The following is a 17,209-nucleotide window of genomic DNA, read 5'->3' as shown; positions in this document are numbered from 1 at the left end:
AAAATTTGCTGGAAGCTGGAACCTGGAGGCTCGATTTTATTTGAGCGTCCCTAATCTTGGTATGTTACTTTCTTTCCATTCACTGAATGTGTCACCATTTTCAGCAATCCCACAACTGTCACAATGTCCGCAATGTTAATAACAACTATTTTTTTCTTCGTTATTTTCGTAGTGTACAACAGTTGGAACGCAAGGGATATACAGGGCAGCAGAATATCTCTTCGTGACTTCAAGTACTGCGTAAAAACTGGATGTTTCATTCGTTTGTTAATGCAGATGTTGCGTGTAAACCGCGTGTACGTGAGGTGACACAAAATAGCTATTTCGAATTTTTTCGCTAAAGTAATTCACAGAATAGTGCTTGTATATACTACGGGATATTTGTGTATGCAACAGCGACGATCTTTCTCTCGAATGAGTATCTGCCAATACGCCGATTTTAAATGAATACTGCTAAACCACAAAGAACCAGCCAACTTGTCCATTAAAGAATCCATTCTTTCGATCGGATACTTATCCTTCCGAGTGATCTGATTCAGTGGACAAACATTTGTGCAAAATCTTGCTGTTCCATCACTCTTCGGCACCACTACCGGATTTGATACCCATGGTGAATCGCTTATTCGATAACCCCACGTTTCAACATCTTCTCGACTTCTTCCAACACTACCTTTTCTTCCTTAGGGGATCATTTGAAAATTATTCGCGACCAAAGGCTGATGATTACCTGTATCTATGGTACTGTATGTTTAAAAGGAGCATTGGTAATAGTGTGTAATTCGGTTTCATCATGCATGAGAAATTCGAGAGTGATAATAGCGAATTAAGAAAAAATGTGAAATTTAACAAAGTGAAATTATCAAACGGCAAAAATAAACTAAAGCTTTATTAAACAAATAAAAGGGGGTCTTTATATACACATTATTACAGACATTGATCACAGATGGGCTGATGACGGTTGTGGGTAGATTTATCCAGATAATACTCGGATGTAATGATCCCATATAGAAAGACCATAATGAGATGTCAATAACAATAACAATAACATTCATTCTTAAACTGTGTATGTCTTGTAGCACAATATTCAGGGGAAAATGTTGTTCTTATTAAAGATAGCTGTGGCACCTCAACGTGGCTGATGTAACCTTCATATGTTTTCATATTCATGTTATTATTTAAATGTATGCCTTATACTTGTATGAAGGATGATATGAGATCAAGCCTGTACATAAAGTAAATGATCAGTATTTAATATAAAGTACCAATAAGAATTATATTTAGGATTATTAAATGGAAGATTTAAGAAGTGTAGATAGAGTCATATATTAAGTATATAGCCTCGATCACGACAATGCAGCTGTTCATGTAAACGGAGAATATTCCTGATCTCCGTAGGAATGATTTCTAACTTGACCTGCCCATCAGCTATTTGAGACAAAATAACTGTTGACGGTTCGCATATCCACAATCGAGGTATCAATCTCTTATATAATGGAACGATCGCAACTTGTGTCTGAATGAGCCAATCCAGACCCTATATGGTAGTCAGGTTTTGTTTATCCACCACCCGGACATACACTGGTTCAAACATCATGCCTTGATTTTTGAAACGTATCAAAACGGCTTCCCTTGAAACCTTACTCATACTGTTACCATACCTGATTCAAATCGGAGGTGCTTAATATATCTCTAAGTTGAACCGACTCACTTCAGCTCAAGAAATTGCGCTAATTGTCGCACCTGTATCCACTAACACTTCCGTTATCAATACTGGATTATCCTTGGATTTGTAAACTTTTGCTTCGAGAATAAAGCGTTTTTTTTCATCACCCATGCCACCTGTTTGGGATGGAGATAAAATGTAAATTGAGGTAACAAAAGAAAATACTGTTAGAACTTTGTATTTCTTTTATTTCGAGAAAATTTAGATTAGAGAATTCTACTAGCAAAAACTACAGGTATTTATACTAAATGATTAGATGGCTTTCGGATAATATATGTGACGCGTTAGAGGAATATGATATAATGTTATACGTAATGTCTGTTTAAGTAAATATGTTATGAAGTAATTCCTGCCTTACAAAGTAAAGACAAAAGTACGTGAGGATCTAAATTCATCTCCGCAGGTGACATTACGTAAATGCCAAAGAGAAAGTTTAGTGCGTGTAATATTCAGCAACCGAATATTCCGCCTATGGGATTGTACTATACTTTTATGGTATTATAATATTTTACTCGTCACAAGGCGAATCACCTTGTGCACAGACACCAACGGTTCTGATGATAACAAATGGGGCGAAGTGTGAGCCATGAATATTTATACATGATCATCCATTATTATGTAAAATGTGATGATTCTTTTATTATAATCTATGACATCCTCAACATCATCCTCCACCAGTTTCAACAAACCTGTTGAGACGGCAAAATCTATAATTGGTATAACAAACATGTAATAGCCAGCTACCAAATGTCTTTTGTGTATGCAGATCTAATACAATGAATGTGGGGTATAAGGTGACTGCCAAACCTAAGTGGCGTCGAAGTATTTACAATCTTTTCTTTTTATTTTCTCTTCGTCTATTCAGTCTGTCCTCTCTACTCTCCATCTGTAAGGGACGACTACGCTTCTCCTGTGAATTGACGACATTGTTCACATTATGACTCCTGACATTCTTTGACGCGGAATTCTGCGACATGTTCGACATTGTAGATGTTGAAGGCGTTTTTTGCGCTCTTTCATTTCCAGCAAGAGAGTCTACTTTATTCCAATAACGTTGAATATAAGTTGGGTCTGTGAAATCACTAGCCTTCTGCCATGTGTTAGCACGTTCGCCATAACCAGCCCACTTAACAAGAAATTCTCTATTCCCTGGAGGTCCACGATGATCACGAATGTCTTCAACTTCATAATATTCTTCTTCAATGTGTGACTCGTCCATGTTTACCATCTTTAATTCGGAAGGCGTGTAGTTACGATGCAATAACTCACCTTGCTCATCCTTCAGCTCATATGATCCTCCTTGATTCTTACGCACCACTGTATATGGCCCTTCATAAAGTGGTGCAAGCTTACTTGCCCTACTCTTCAAGCGAACCATTACGTGTGAACCGACAGGGATATCTACAAGCACATTCTTATTATTGTATCTCTTGCTGTATTCCTCATTGATCTTCTTCGTACGTTCTTCAATCGCGGGAAACACAATACCTTCCATGTACTCGATACGTTCTTCTAACTCTTCAACTGTCATCAAGTCTTTTGGAAGTGGATACTTCTCAGCATCAGCATAGTCATCAGGTAGATTTACTCTACGAGCGTACATAAGGGAAAATGGAGAACTAAGTGTCTTGCTCTTGATGTATCTGTTCATGCACAGCTGAACGATAGGTAAGTAATGACTCCAATCTCGACCATTGGATTGAACCATTTTTCTCAACATATTAACGGCAATTTTTACACCAGCTTCAGCACTTCCGTTTCCTTGTGGATGATATGGCGTTGTATATCGTCTATCAATTCCCAAGTTCTTTGAAATACTATGCATTACGGAGTTCTTAAACTCTCTACCACAATCACTCTGGATACACCGAGCTACACCATAGTCACCGAATATACTCATCAACGTCTTTGCCACTGTATCTGATTGCTTATTCTTTAAGGGTCTGATCACAATATACTTGGTGCATATATCAGTCAGTACAAATAAATAAACATATCCTTCTTCAGTTGGAGCGAGAGGACCAGCTAAATCAATTGCAACGTGATCAAAAGGACGATGAGCTACAACACTTGTTAAAGGATGATAACCTCTCTTTAATATGTTGTGCTTTTGGCATTCAGGACAAGAGCTTACAATCATTTTGGCTTCATCATATATCTTGGTCCAATGCATGCCTCGACTATGAATATCACGGACAATTGCTTGGGAACCGAAATGACCAAATGCGTGAGTCTCTTTCAAGATGGAATCTCTCTCTTCTTCAGGAGGAGTCATATAGTTGGTGGTATCATCTCTACTCTCTACCAATCTATTCGCAAGTACGTTTATAACTTCGTCTTTGCTGTATTTCTTTCTTTTAATATTAACTCGCTTCAAATTTTTATCTTTTTTAGTCTGTATATTTCTGCCTCTATCCTCCACCAGTTTGCGATCATCCTCTAGAGGAGGATACAAACGGCTCAATAAATCGGGGAGTCGATTCAAAATACCAGGGATATGAACTACGTCAAAATCGAAATCAAGCAGTGTTTCGATCCAACCAACCATCATAGGATTAGCCACTTTTTGAGTGTGAAGATAAACGAGCGCTTTATGATCAGTGAAGATGGTAAAGTGACGACCCCAAAGAAATTTTCTAAATTTCGTGAGTGCTAAAACGACACCATACAATTCTCTTTTAGTTGTAGACCACCGACGCATAGAAGGTTGTAAGGAAGATGACACGAAGCTCACATATTGTTCACGTCCTGTGTTTTCTTCTTTCTGATAGAGAACCGCAGCAACGCCATAAAGTGATGCATCTGTAGCCACATAAAACTTTCTACTCAAGTCTGGATAGTGTAACACCAAATTGGATTGTAAAATATTCTTCAAAGATTCAAAACTACGTGTCTGAACATCGGTCCATAATTCCTCTACATTAGGGGCATGACTCAATCTGGAAATAGGTTCGGCTACTCTACTTATCATAGGTATGTACTCTCTGAAATAATTTATCAGACCCATAAACGATTGGATTTGCTTACTATTTTTGGGAATAGGCCACTTATCAACACTACCAGTCAACTTCTGACGATCTACTTTAGTGCCTTTTGCATTAACTACAAAGCCCAAGAGTCGCACTGAGTGCTGGAACCAAGAACACTTCTTTGGATTTAAAATCAAATTTACGGACGTCAATTTGTCAACGACTAGCTTTACATCCTTCGCATGTTGCTCAATACTATCACTGGCAATAATGCAATCATCTACAAAATTCTGAACGCAGTCAACTCCATCAAAGAGGGTCGCTAAACATTTCTGGAATTGTGATGTTAACATCTTTACACCAAAACATCCCTTGATGAACGAATACTGGGCATTATTGTGTGTAAATGTCAACTTGTGAACATCTTCAGGCGCCACCTTAAATCTATGATACGCGTTCGATAAATCCAAAGTGGTGAATACCTTCTTATGAGCCAAGTTATCAAATATTTCTCTGACCAAAGGTACAGGAAAGTTAAAGGAAGGAGGAAGCAAATTATTCAAGCCTCTCAGATCAACTACGACTCTATGCGATACAATTGCACCCAGCTTGTCACGTTTAGGAACAAGTAACAATGCATGGTTAAAGGACGTGTTGACTTTAGACTTTATAATTGTACCAGTTTTCAACCACTCATCAATTTGCTTATCTAATACTGGTCTTAACGCATGTGGAATGGCATACTGTCTGCGATATGACGTAGCTCCTTCTTTAGTTGGTAATCGAATGATTGACTCAGGCATAGGACAAGATGAAGATGGTGAAATAGCTTGGTTACGATCAACTGATTCTTTTATAAGATCGAAGAATCTCGCTCTTTCTTCAGGCGTACCTGCAGGCGAATTATCGGGTTCATGTTCATTAGCGTGATCAATGTTTACATTTTCAAAAGCTGCATTATCATCTAAGTGTGACAAAGCACCATCAAGTTTATAAGCAACCCCGGTCAAACCAATATTCATTTTAGGAAGAATATCTTTGCCAAGTAAAATGTCAAACTCAAATCCATCATTGAACTCCATGACCTCAAAAGCATGATCAAATACAATACCATTAGAATATTTACATTTCAAAAGGTTAGTTTTGCCAATGCGAGCTGCTCCACTATTAGGAGTCAAAAAATTATAGGAACCATTTAACTTATTTATTTTATTTATTTTTAGTTTATTTATCAATGTACTCTTTTTAATGAAAGTGGTACTGCTACCCGTGTCAATGGCCCCGACCAGGTGCTGGTTCTCTATGATTATAGGAGTCAAAAGATTAAATGCATTAGCTTTACTTTCTGAATCTCTCTTTATCTCGTAATTCGGATACTTACAATTGTCGTACGACAATCCCTCCATCATCGTACTGACTTCGGTCGTGGCCTGCTCCTCAATGGAAGCGGCTGACTGTGCCTGTTTCTCGGCTGACCCGGAAACGGCAAGAACAGGGCGAGACTCTTGACACACATGGCCAGGACTCCAAGGAAGCTGGCATCGGAAGCATTTGCGCCCACCACTTCTCTTTTCTCCCTTGTTCTTCAGGCTGAAGCAATCCTTGGTCTCATGGGTAGCATTCTTGCCATGCTGGGAACAGAATAAGGTCTTGACCACTCGATTGGAAGCCTTGTTCTTGAAGGGATACTTCTTGCGTCGGACCTCGACCTCGCGACCAGACGAGAGCTCCTCTCTCTTGCTACCAGAGGGAATTACAGCAGCAGCACCAGCATAGACAGAATTGTCATCTCCCAAAACGTCACGACCAACTTGTGTGATATACTCCACAGTCCAACCTTTATCCTTGTTGGCGAAAATTTCAGTTCGTGCCAGCGTCATACGTAAGATGGTTTGGACAGGCAAAACCAAGGAAGAGAGGAACCGATCAGCAATTCGAGGGTCCGTTTGGGACAAGCCAGCATTAAACACCGTCTGAAGAAATCTTTTCGAATAGTCAGTAATCGACTCTTGTACGGTCATCTTCATGGTGAAGACCATGTCGGTATAATGACTCGTAATCTTGGCCGAACCATGGTACTCTTTGAAAGCGGCACGAGCACTAGCCCACGAAGTACACTTCTTCAACTCCGTGTTGACCCAAGCGTGGTCATTACTAGGCAAACACAAAGGCAAAAATTGTTTCCACACCTTCTCCATATCTCGGGCAGAACCAGCAATAATGTTTTCAAACGTCTGCAGGAAATGCTCAGCAGATTCAAACACCTCATCGTTGGGAAAAGGACGGACAATACTGGAGGCCAGTTGGAAACGGGGTAAATCTCTACGAGACAAGGAGAGACCATCACCAGAGTGGGAGGAAGAAAAACCATCATAGCTACCAGAATTGGCAGTGGATGCCACAGAAGCAGAGTCAAAACCGTTCAACTTGATAATCTGACGATTAATACGATCAATGTCTTCCAAAGCGATATCGGACGCACCATAATCACCTCTGGCACGAGCCTCACTGAAAGCAGTAAGAAGAGCAGCCTTCTCTTCACGAAGACCTTGAATGATGTTATTCAACATTGCATGCTCATCCAAAGGAGCGGAAGTAGAACCACCTTGAGAGGCGGATGAACCAAGAGTATGAGGTTCACTCATTTGTTCGTCACCTTCAGCATTACCACTAGTAGCATTGAAACCATTAGCACCGAAGAAGGGAGCGTTACCAGCGGATACATTCAAAGGGTTAACCATAAAGTCTTGGCTAACTTGACTAGCAGCAGGAGAGTTGACACCAGTAGAATTCATTTGAGTAATTAACAGTAAAAAATGTTTGGGATGGAGATAAAATGTAAATTAAGGTAACAAAAGAAAATACTGTTAGAACTTTGTATATCTTTTATTTCGAGAAAATTTAGATTAGGGAATTCTACTAGCAAAAACTACAGGTATTTATACTAAATGATTAGATGGCTTTCGGATAATATATGTGACGCGTTAGAGGAATATGATATAATGTTATACGCAATGTCTGTTTAAATAAATATGTTATGAAGTAATTCCTGCCTTACAAAGTAAAGACAAAGTACGTGAGGATCTAAATTCATCTCCGCAGGTGACATTACGTAAATGCCAAAGAGAAAGTTTAGTGCGTGTAATATTCAGCAACCGAATATTCCGCCTATGGGATTGTATTATACTTTTATGGTATTATAATATTTTACTCGTCACAAGGCGAATCACCTTGTGCACAGACACCAACGGTTCTGATGATAACAAATGGGGCGAAGTGTGAGCCATGAATATTTATACATGATCATCCATTATTATGTAAAATGTGATGATTCTTTTATTATAATCTATGACATCCTCAACAGCTTCGATCGTGTTCCAGTCGAAGATCGCTCGAATGCGTTTTTTTGCAGCTCGAACTCGCTCGAAGTTTCTTAAGCTCGGCTCCGTTGCAAATACGATAGCTCGAACTCGCTCGCCCTTTTTATTACACAAAGTGCACGTCGAAGTGATGTTAATTACAGAAAGTTATGATATTAAGATTGTTATTTATTGAAATAGAAGTTGGAAAAAGAAAAAAAAACCTTTTTTTTTTCACCAGCCTTAACACCAAATTCGGACACTTAAATCAAACTATTACTGCATCTATAAATATAATACATTTGGATTTGTGAACATGAAAGTTTATGTAATAAATCGGTAGTGTGATTTAATAAAATAAAGAATAAAACAAAGTACATAAGTACGTTTAGAAATCCTTTATAAATTTATTGACCAAGATGTTAAGATGTTAATTTGGGGTCTATTTACACTAAATGACAGCTAGAAACTAATTTCATATTTGACAGTAATTAGTCATCAATAAATTTCTTCTTTGACTGTTGAATACACAAGTCAAGTTTGTTCTTATATCGGAATGGATATACTTAGATCCTTTCAATGTCACTGGATCTTGTTACTTTATTTACCGATAGATCTGTGATACAGACTTTTCCCATTTATGTCAATTACATCTACTTTTATTACGTCTAGGCTATGTGGTTTGGCACAGTTTAAATCAATTCTGCTATGTCATGTTACTATGGTTGCTGTAAAAATTTGGCTTAGATGGGTTTAGCGTGCAACACTGTCTCATTTTCTATGTTAAATGTGTTTGTTGGTTGTACAATTAAATAAAAGAGTAAAGCATTTTAGTCGGAGTTATTAGAGCATAAATAAAAAAAAATGGTAAATGGAAGAAAAGATTAAAATCAAGGGGAAATGCCATCACTAGTCTTTCAAGGACCTTAACTTTAAAGTGACTACTATCGACATTTTAGCCGAGCGAGCTTCGATCGATAATCGCTCGAACCCAAAAAAAGTGCCGCAAGCTCGAGTACAAAAACTCGGTTTGAGCTTCGTTCGAACTGGCGCAAGATCGGTGCAAACTCGAAAAGTTTGAACACTAATAGTTTGTCACGTGTTTTATATAAAATGATGAATGAATGATAATGAAATCAAAACCATTGGTTGTTTTATACCGTTTTACAAATGAAGATATGGAAAAGCGCTACAACACTGGTTTGAAACACGAAAAAAGTTGTTGAACTTTCCAACAAGTATTGTTTATGAAACAAACAAAATAGTTGAAAGGTTCAACAAGAATTGTTTGTAGGATCAACAAGACTTGTTCGTAAAATCAACAAAGTTGTTTGCATAAGCAACAAAGTTACATCAAACAACTTTGTTTAAATAACCAACAACATTTGTTGATTTTGAAAAAAAATTCGGTGGTAAACAAATCGATGCCAGCTATTTCTCAAACAACTATTTGTCAACAAATGTTTTGGAATTGTCAACAATTTTTTAGCCATAGTGCAAGTTGTAATAATTCAGAATAAAAAGGGAAATGTTAATTGGAAAATAAAGCAAGTGTCGTTGTAGCAAAAGTAGGCTTAAATAGGATAGTTTTGCAGAAAAAAAGGTAGAAAAAAACAATAGGATCAATTAGAATTCTTGTCAGAGTTTATTGATGTTAAAGTTAACTGAAGATTTAAGAAGAGGAAAAATAAAGAGTATTTATAATAAATGGAATGGACGAGGCTAGTGTTCGAACTTTTCGAGCTTGCACCGATCTTGCGCCAGTTCGAACGAAGCTCGAACCGAGTTTTTGTACTCGAGCTTGCGCCACTTTTTTTGGGTTCGAGCGAGCTTCGATCGATGCTCGCTCGAAGCTCGCTCGGCTAAAATGTCGATAGTAGTCACTTTAAAGTTAAGGTCCTTGAAAGACTACAGATGGCATTTCCCCTTGATTTTAATCTTTTCTTCCCTTTACCATTTTTTTTTATTTATGCTCTAATAATTCCAATTAAAATGCTTTGGACTTTTATTTAATTGTACAACCAGCAAACACATTTACCATAGAAAATGAAACAGTGTTGCACACTATACCCAACTAAGCCAATTTTTTACAGCAACCATAGTAACATGACGTAGCAGAATTAATGTAAACTTTCATGTTCACAAATCCAAATGTATTATAATTATAGATGCAGTAACAGTTTGATTTAATTATCCGAATTTGGTGTTAAGGCTGGTGAAAAAAAAAACTTTTTCTTTTTCCAACTTCTATTTCAATAAATAACAATTTTATTATCATAATTTTCTGTAATTAACATCACTTTGACGTGCACTTTGTGTAATAAAAAGGGCGAGCGAGTTCGAGCTATCGTATTCGCAACCGAGCCGAGCTTAAGAAACTTCGAGCGAGCTCGAGCTGCAAAAAAACGCATCCGAGCGAGCTTCGACTGGAACACGATCGAAGCTCGCTCGAGAGTTTCGATCTTCATTCCGAACACTAGACGAGGCTGAGGATACTACTCTTAACAATATGAGTATGCTATCAATAACAATATCTATATTGGACAATTAGTGCTACGCATAGTCAATAGAGAAATAATAACAATAACATGTCTTAAGTTTGGACATTGGTGTTACGATACGTGACACTTTAAAATAGTGACCGGCTTTAGCGGATTCCTTTTTTATGCCTGATCATGATTTAGCTATCATTTATCAGTGATGATGAGATATGAATTTATTATATGTACAATCTATATGTGTGATTTAGCACAGTCGTATTTGGGTATGATTTATTTGAGAATAAACAAATAAATCGAATAAAATAAAAACATGGAATAAAAACATCCTTTAATATTGAGTAACAGCATACACCTGTATACTGCTACACAACGACTCCTACTATGAGTACATATTTCTATATAAAAAGATTGCATGATTGGCTTAAAATCGATATACGAATGACAGTTGGATATAGAATTCTATACCACTGAGTTACGATATCACCGGTCGGGAAGAGAAGCTTCTCCGATCAAATCAAGAAATATAAGAAAGAGAAACTTAATATTAATAGTTCTCTCAATGGATTAGCTACCCATAGAGAGAATAGAACAGCTATTTATATAAATGGTTCATTTACTTATATATTGATAAACCCAACTTATACGACTGTAAGTGTATAAGAGAAGTAGTGCATGGAATATTTGGATGCCTATTTTCTACAACTAAATATACAAACATCGATAAGATGTTCTATATTTAGGATCACATATTTACCCATGTCTTAGATAAAAATAATCAACAGAATGGATAAATGATCAGACATAACTACATGTTCTACCACAGCCAATTAAACACAAAAACCTTATGCATCTTTTAACTAGCCACCGTTACACAATACCTTACTGGAATTCTGTATTTTAAACAGAACAATAAGAGTGTCCCAGATCGGTTGATTCAGGGCGACGTTATTTGAAATCAATTCTAACGAGTAGAATTCATTTAATGTAAGGCGGGAAACTGAGTATAGATTTATTACAAGACCAGAAAGGTTGACTCAACACAACTACCAGGGGAAGTTGTTCAATATAAAAAGGATCAATTATTTCATCGCAGCAGAGTTCTTTTAGTCTATTTTTACCTCGAATAAAGATATACTTTTTTCTCATTACTTTTTCTTTGTAATATTTTTGTCAAATACCACAGCAAGTAAATAAATGAGACTCTATAATCCTTTATTATAAGCTGGAGAGTTTGTCATGATAAAAATAGAGGTCCTTTTATATTTAATTATTACTTCAATTAATTTCTGCGTAGATCGAATAAACATTTCCAGAGACTGGGAATTGTTGGATTTGAAATATAAATCAGTAACGACATGAAACATAGCTTATAAAATATAGTTATGTAAGCCTATGGTTGTATGTCCGGAATTTCTAGCAGAGAAATCATTTATCCATTTAGTAATACGTGCGATTATTGGATTACTTGATTACTCATCGTAGGTGCTAGAAGGAACCGCAGTAAATCAGCCAACCGGGGTCCAATGTAGGGTATGATTTCCAGTTAGAAGATTATGAGAACTGGTACTGTGTCTGTTATAATATATGAAGTATATTATAACTCAAGACAGATTAAATAGTAATTGTATTCGATTTATTTAGGCGTCAAATACGGCACAAATAATACCCTCATATATTACCTTCGCATTTGTTATGTTTTTTTATCAATTAGGTATAAATAGTTCACTCAGGTACACACATAAAGCCATTAATAAATTGAGTTAATGCGATATACCGAGTTATATTGATGTATTAGATGGAAAGTGATAGTGTCTATTATGACAATTAAAAACGCCCCCATCATATCAATCAGACCAAGTTCAGTGTATCCTCTTGGGAAAAAATGTTGAACAAAAGACAAAATCATAGGAATACGAGTACTCGTAGACCAAAGAGAGGAGGAAATAAAATTGGATGTCCTTTTGGTGTACAGCTTATGCTAAAATTATTTATCAAGATTTATGGTGCCTTAGATACTTCAGCTTACAGTTACACCCGGGAGAATGGCATAACAATTCTGCCATGCTGTCAAATTCACTTCAGCAAAGTTTGATTTTTACCACGAAACTAGTACAAAACTAAACAGGATGAACAAAATGAGGTTGAAGATTGAGGAACAGCTCAAACATATATATTGATAATATTTGTTCCATATAATGTGGGGGGTATTTTTTATTTTTTGTTTTTTTTTTAAAAAAAAACAAAAAAACTTCTCTAAATACTTCGTGCTGAGCTTATTTTAACTTTTTCCCTGTTTTCTTATTTTTTTAAAAAACATGTTCATTCAAGATCTGCCAATCGAGATCGTGCAACAGATTATTCAAAATTTGCCAAAACGTGATGCGTTAAATTGCATGCGTGTCTGTAAAGCATGGCATGAGCCTGCAGCAGCAACATTCTACAAGGAATTGGTTGTGATTCCCAGCAACATACCCAAGTTGACAATGGTCTTGAACCAGCGCGTTCAGTTTCCCGAACTTGAAAGGTGGACTAAACTGCTTACGATCCAATATGACGATAACTATGTTTCATCCGAATATGGCGATGACACAGACTACGATTTCGAGGCTGAAGCAGTACAATACACTCTTAACAGTGAAACTTTCTTCAAGCTTTTGTCAAAACTACCCCAGTTGAAGACACTTAATCTTGTAAATTCTGCTCAAACTGAACATTATTTGGAGCTTATTGCCCAGGCAGATAGGGAGTTGCCTCAATTTGAGGCTATTTTACCCGGACCTTTATCAGAGAATGAACGTTATGATTATTCGGAAAAGGTTATGTTCAGATTTTACTATCAATTCCGGAAGTCATTGAAATTTATGGAGATAAAGTACAGGCACGTTGTCAATGAAGAAAAGACTATGCGAGGCGCGTATTTGTTGTCCAAATTTAGCTGCTTAACTGTATTAAATATAGAAGACACATCACTTGACAGTGATGTATCATGTGTAGAAATTTTGAATGCATGCCCTACCCTCGAATCACTTTTCTTGAAACGTCAATGTCAAGTACCTGATTCGGTCTTCGATAAAAAATGCAACCGCAAGCTCACAAAATTGAAAAGCTTGAACTTGGATATCCCGCAACTCTCTAGCGCATGCGTCAAATATTTAATCCACTGCGCTATATCTGACAATCTGGAAAAGCTTAATATTACTTTATCATCAGATGACATCGTATCATGGATAAACAGAGAAGATGAAGATATTTTGTTGGACTTTTCTAGAAAGTTAAGCTTTGTAGAAGCTGTTTGGTTTGATTCTTTCAGAGTTAACAGTGGGGTTACTACATTGCGTCCAATCCCGACAGTTAATATGACCAAGCTTTACTCGGTAATGAACGCAATCAATGGAAAACGTAGGGTTGAATACCAAGGATCTTTTAGCGATAGTTTATATGGAAGCACTTTGATCACAATAATGGACAATAAGAATTTCTCAAGTTTTGATATTATTAGTGGCTGCCTGGAGGACAATAAACTCGATTGGCTAGTCCCTGACACTAGTGTTTCGGTGATCGGGCCAGAGAAATTAAATCATATCATTTTTGAGGTGAAGCAAAGCAAGGAGCCGTTTGGTCTCCACTTGTTAAAATTCATGATGGCCAACTGCCCGAATATCAAGACTGGGTGTATCAAGACTGGTAGGAGCAAGACTGCAACACTAAGAAGCACTTTAAAGTTGGAAGCTAAAGGTTCTACTTTTGGTATGACTTTAACTGGACCTTTTCCCGATTCAAAAATATTTGGTTCGATCTCGACATATGTCCCTCGAATGAAGTATCTGAGAATTGAAAGACCATGTGAAAATAGAAATGATGAAGACGATAGTAAATTTTCTTTGGACTTGACTGCTTTAAGTGACATGAAAAAGGTGATCATCATTATTGATTTTGAAGGTCGGGAAGTAAAAGGTATGTTCTGTGCCGTATTCAAATTCCCAGGCAATGATACTGTTCATTGTTATTCCGTCTGCTATAATCCTGGTGAAGCATATACACAAAAGTTAGATATATTACCTGAGGCTGGCTGTGATAATTACTACGGTACATCTGCGCGTAGAGTATTGATTCAATGTAATGGGCTAAAACAGGCGAAGGTACGTGTAAAACCTCAGTATGTTTATTCGAATAAATCTAAGTGGGTCACCCGCTTAAAACTATCATTCATTATTTCAAAATAAATTTTTCTATCCTTGTCTTTGCAATCGTTCCCATTTTACACAGATGCACTTTTTGAAGATGAGAATTACGTTCTGAACAATAGTCTGTTTCCACCTCTTGATAAAAAAAATGCAACATATCTTCTCACTTGGGCTTTAATAAAGTCGACATTTTTCGTTCATTTTCTGACAAAAAACAAACATTGTGTAACGGCTGATTTTTAAGGGATAGTCCATTTATTCTATGTCAGGGCTTTATCATGTTCCAAGCTGTATGTTTTTTTTTAGAATTGTGAATTCTTAGTGTAACCAAATACCAAAGGCTTCCTATAAAGTAAAGACTTTGTAAATGGTCTGTATGTAAAAGCCTCAGAAGGCCTGCGTTTCAGCCACAAGTGACAAATTTATAGATTTGTCATTCATTGGCCCGTGATAGTCGCTTATGAGCACGGTATAAAACTAACCATGTTTGGACAGCTCAAGAAACTAAACTGCGATTTGACAGTAAAAAAAAAATATTAGTTTTTCACTTTAATAATCATTTTAAAAAACAACATGTTCATTCAAGAATTGCCAACAGAGATTGTGCGTATGATTTTTCAAGAACTACACAAACGAACACTGTTTGTTTGCATGAGGGTCTGTAAAGCATGGCAAGGCCCTGCTACCGAATTTTTTTACGAAGTAATAGTAGTGGGTGAGAATAACAGACGAAAGTTCACAATAAACTACGAAAAGCCCGATCAGTTTGCCAAACTTGAGAGGTGGACTAGAACACTTATCATCCATGACGATTTTAACTATCTCTCTACACAATATGGCATAGAGTCAGAATACGAATCCGATGGCGAAAGAGTCCAATTTACTATAGACTGTCGAATTTTCTTTAAGCTATTAAATGAATTAAACAACTTGAAGACGCTTGATCTTACGGAATCTCATCAAGCCCAGCAATATCTGGAGTGGATTGACGAGTCAGAAGTGGAGGACATACCTGAATTTGAAGCTATATTTCCCGGACGATTGACAGGGTATGATGTTGATTTTGGGGAACATGACATGTTTAGAATTTACTATAAATTGCGGAACTCCTTAAAATACATGAAGATAGATTACAAGTATCTTGTCAATGGAAAAAAGCCTATTCGAGGTGCTTCCTTGCTGTCGGACTTCACAAAGTTGTCCAAATTAGTTATAGAAGATATGCAGCCTGATAGCGATGTGTCTTGTGTAAACATATTGAATTCCTGCACTACTCTCCATGAACTTCATTTGAAACACAAATGTGAAGTACCTGATTCAGTCTATGACCAAGATATCAACCGGAAGGTTACAAAACTGAAAAGCTTGAAACTAGAAATCCCGAAACTTACTAGCGCATGCCTAAGATACTTACTCCGCTGTGTTGTGACGGATAATCTAGAGAATCTCGAGATTGCTTTATCATCTGAAGATATTCTTACGTGGATAGACAGAGAAGACGAAGAAATTTTGATGGAGTTTGCAAGAAAGCTGAATTCTGTCAAGACTATCATGTTTAAAGGGTCGTATGATTGCGCTCATAGTAATCCATCACCATGTACCAAAGCCAGCATGACAAAAGTCTACTCCGTAATGAATGCACTGAAGGGAAAGCGTTTAATAAAACGTCAAAATTTATCATTTAATGATACAAATTACCGAGGACCTAAAATGGGAATATCAGATCAGAAGAGTCTGTCTTATATGTGTGATATTAATTGTAGCTTGGAGGAAGACAAACTCGATTGGTTAATACCTGATACCAGTGTACTCGTAAATGGACTAGACACAGTAAACCATGTCCATTTTAGTGTGAATGAAAGCAGGGAACAGTTCAGTCTTGGCTTATTAAATTTGATGATGACCAACTACCCGAATATCAAGACAGTGGACATCAATACTACAACACCAAAAAGCATTTTGAAATTGGAATCGAAATTTACCACTTTTGATATGGATTTGATTGGACCTTGTCCTAGTCAAGAAACATTTGATTTGATTTCGACCTGTGTCCCTCGAATTGGACATCTAAACATTGAAAGACTGATTGGTTATGAAAAAGACCGAAATCATGATAATCTCATTTTAGACTTGACACGTTTAAATGACCTGCAAAGAGTGTCAATCGTTATTAACTACACGCCTAATTTTAAAAACGATATTTTCGGTGTCCAATTCAAATTTCCAGGCAGCGACATGGTTCATTGCCATTTCATATCCCACTATCGTAAGGAATCTACTAAAGGATTTGAAAAAGTACCGATGTCTTCTTGTCATACACACTACAGCTCCTCTATGCGCAGGGTATTCATTCAATGTCACGGTGTAAAAAATCTGAGATTTAGTGAATCACCAAGACACTACCCGATTGCCCATATGCGGGTATCATTTGAAATCTCGAAATAAACCGTAATTTTTCCTCTTGTGTGTAAAA

At 36.9% G+C, this 17,209-nt stretch overlaps 2 protein-coding genes across 2 annotated transcripts; both read left to right on the top strand.

Annotated features, from left to right (window-relative positions):
• The first annotated feature begins 12,856 nt into the window (after positions 1-12,856).
• On the top strand, positions 12,857-14,790 carry EV154DRAFT_494641 (uncharacterized protein). Its single transcript, XM_051599928.1, has one exon. It carries the CDS (start codon positions 12,868-12,870, stop codon positions 14,773-14,775), a length of 1,908 nt encoding a protein of 635 aa, XP_051462116.1. The 5' UTR covers positions 12,857-12,867; the 3' UTR covers positions 14,776-14,790.
• A 368-nt stretch (positions 14,791-15,158) lies between these two features.
• On the top strand, positions 15,159-17,196 carry EV154DRAFT_494640 (uncharacterized protein). Its single transcript, XM_051599927.1, has one exon. It carries the CDS (start codon positions 15,310-15,312, stop codon positions 17,179-17,181), a length of 1,872 nt encoding a protein of 623 aa, XP_051462115.1. The 5' UTR covers positions 15,159-15,309; the 3' UTR covers positions 17,182-17,196.
• The last annotated feature ends 13 nt before the right edge of the window (positions 17,197-17,209 follow it).

This window comes from Mucor mucedo, assembly GCF_025094135.1.
Source record: "Mucor mucedo strain NRRL 3635 chromosome Unknown EV154scaffold_9, whole genome shotgun sequence".
Lineage (NCBI taxonomy): Eukaryota > Fungi > Mucoromycota > Mucoromycetes > Mucorales > Mucoraceae > Mucor > Mucor mucedo.
This window is presented reverse-complemented; position numbering and strand designations above follow the sequence as displayed.

Bases quoted from the DNA above. Each gene is read 5' to 3' on its own strand.
- EV154DRAFT_494641 (XM_051599928.1), top strand. From the start codon at position 12,868: ATGTTCATTCAAGATCTGCCAATCGAGATCGTGCAACAGATTATTCAA.
- EV154DRAFT_494640 (XM_051599927.1), top strand. From the start codon at position 15,310: ATGTTCATTCAAGAATTGCCAACAGAGATTGTGCGTATGATTTTTCAA.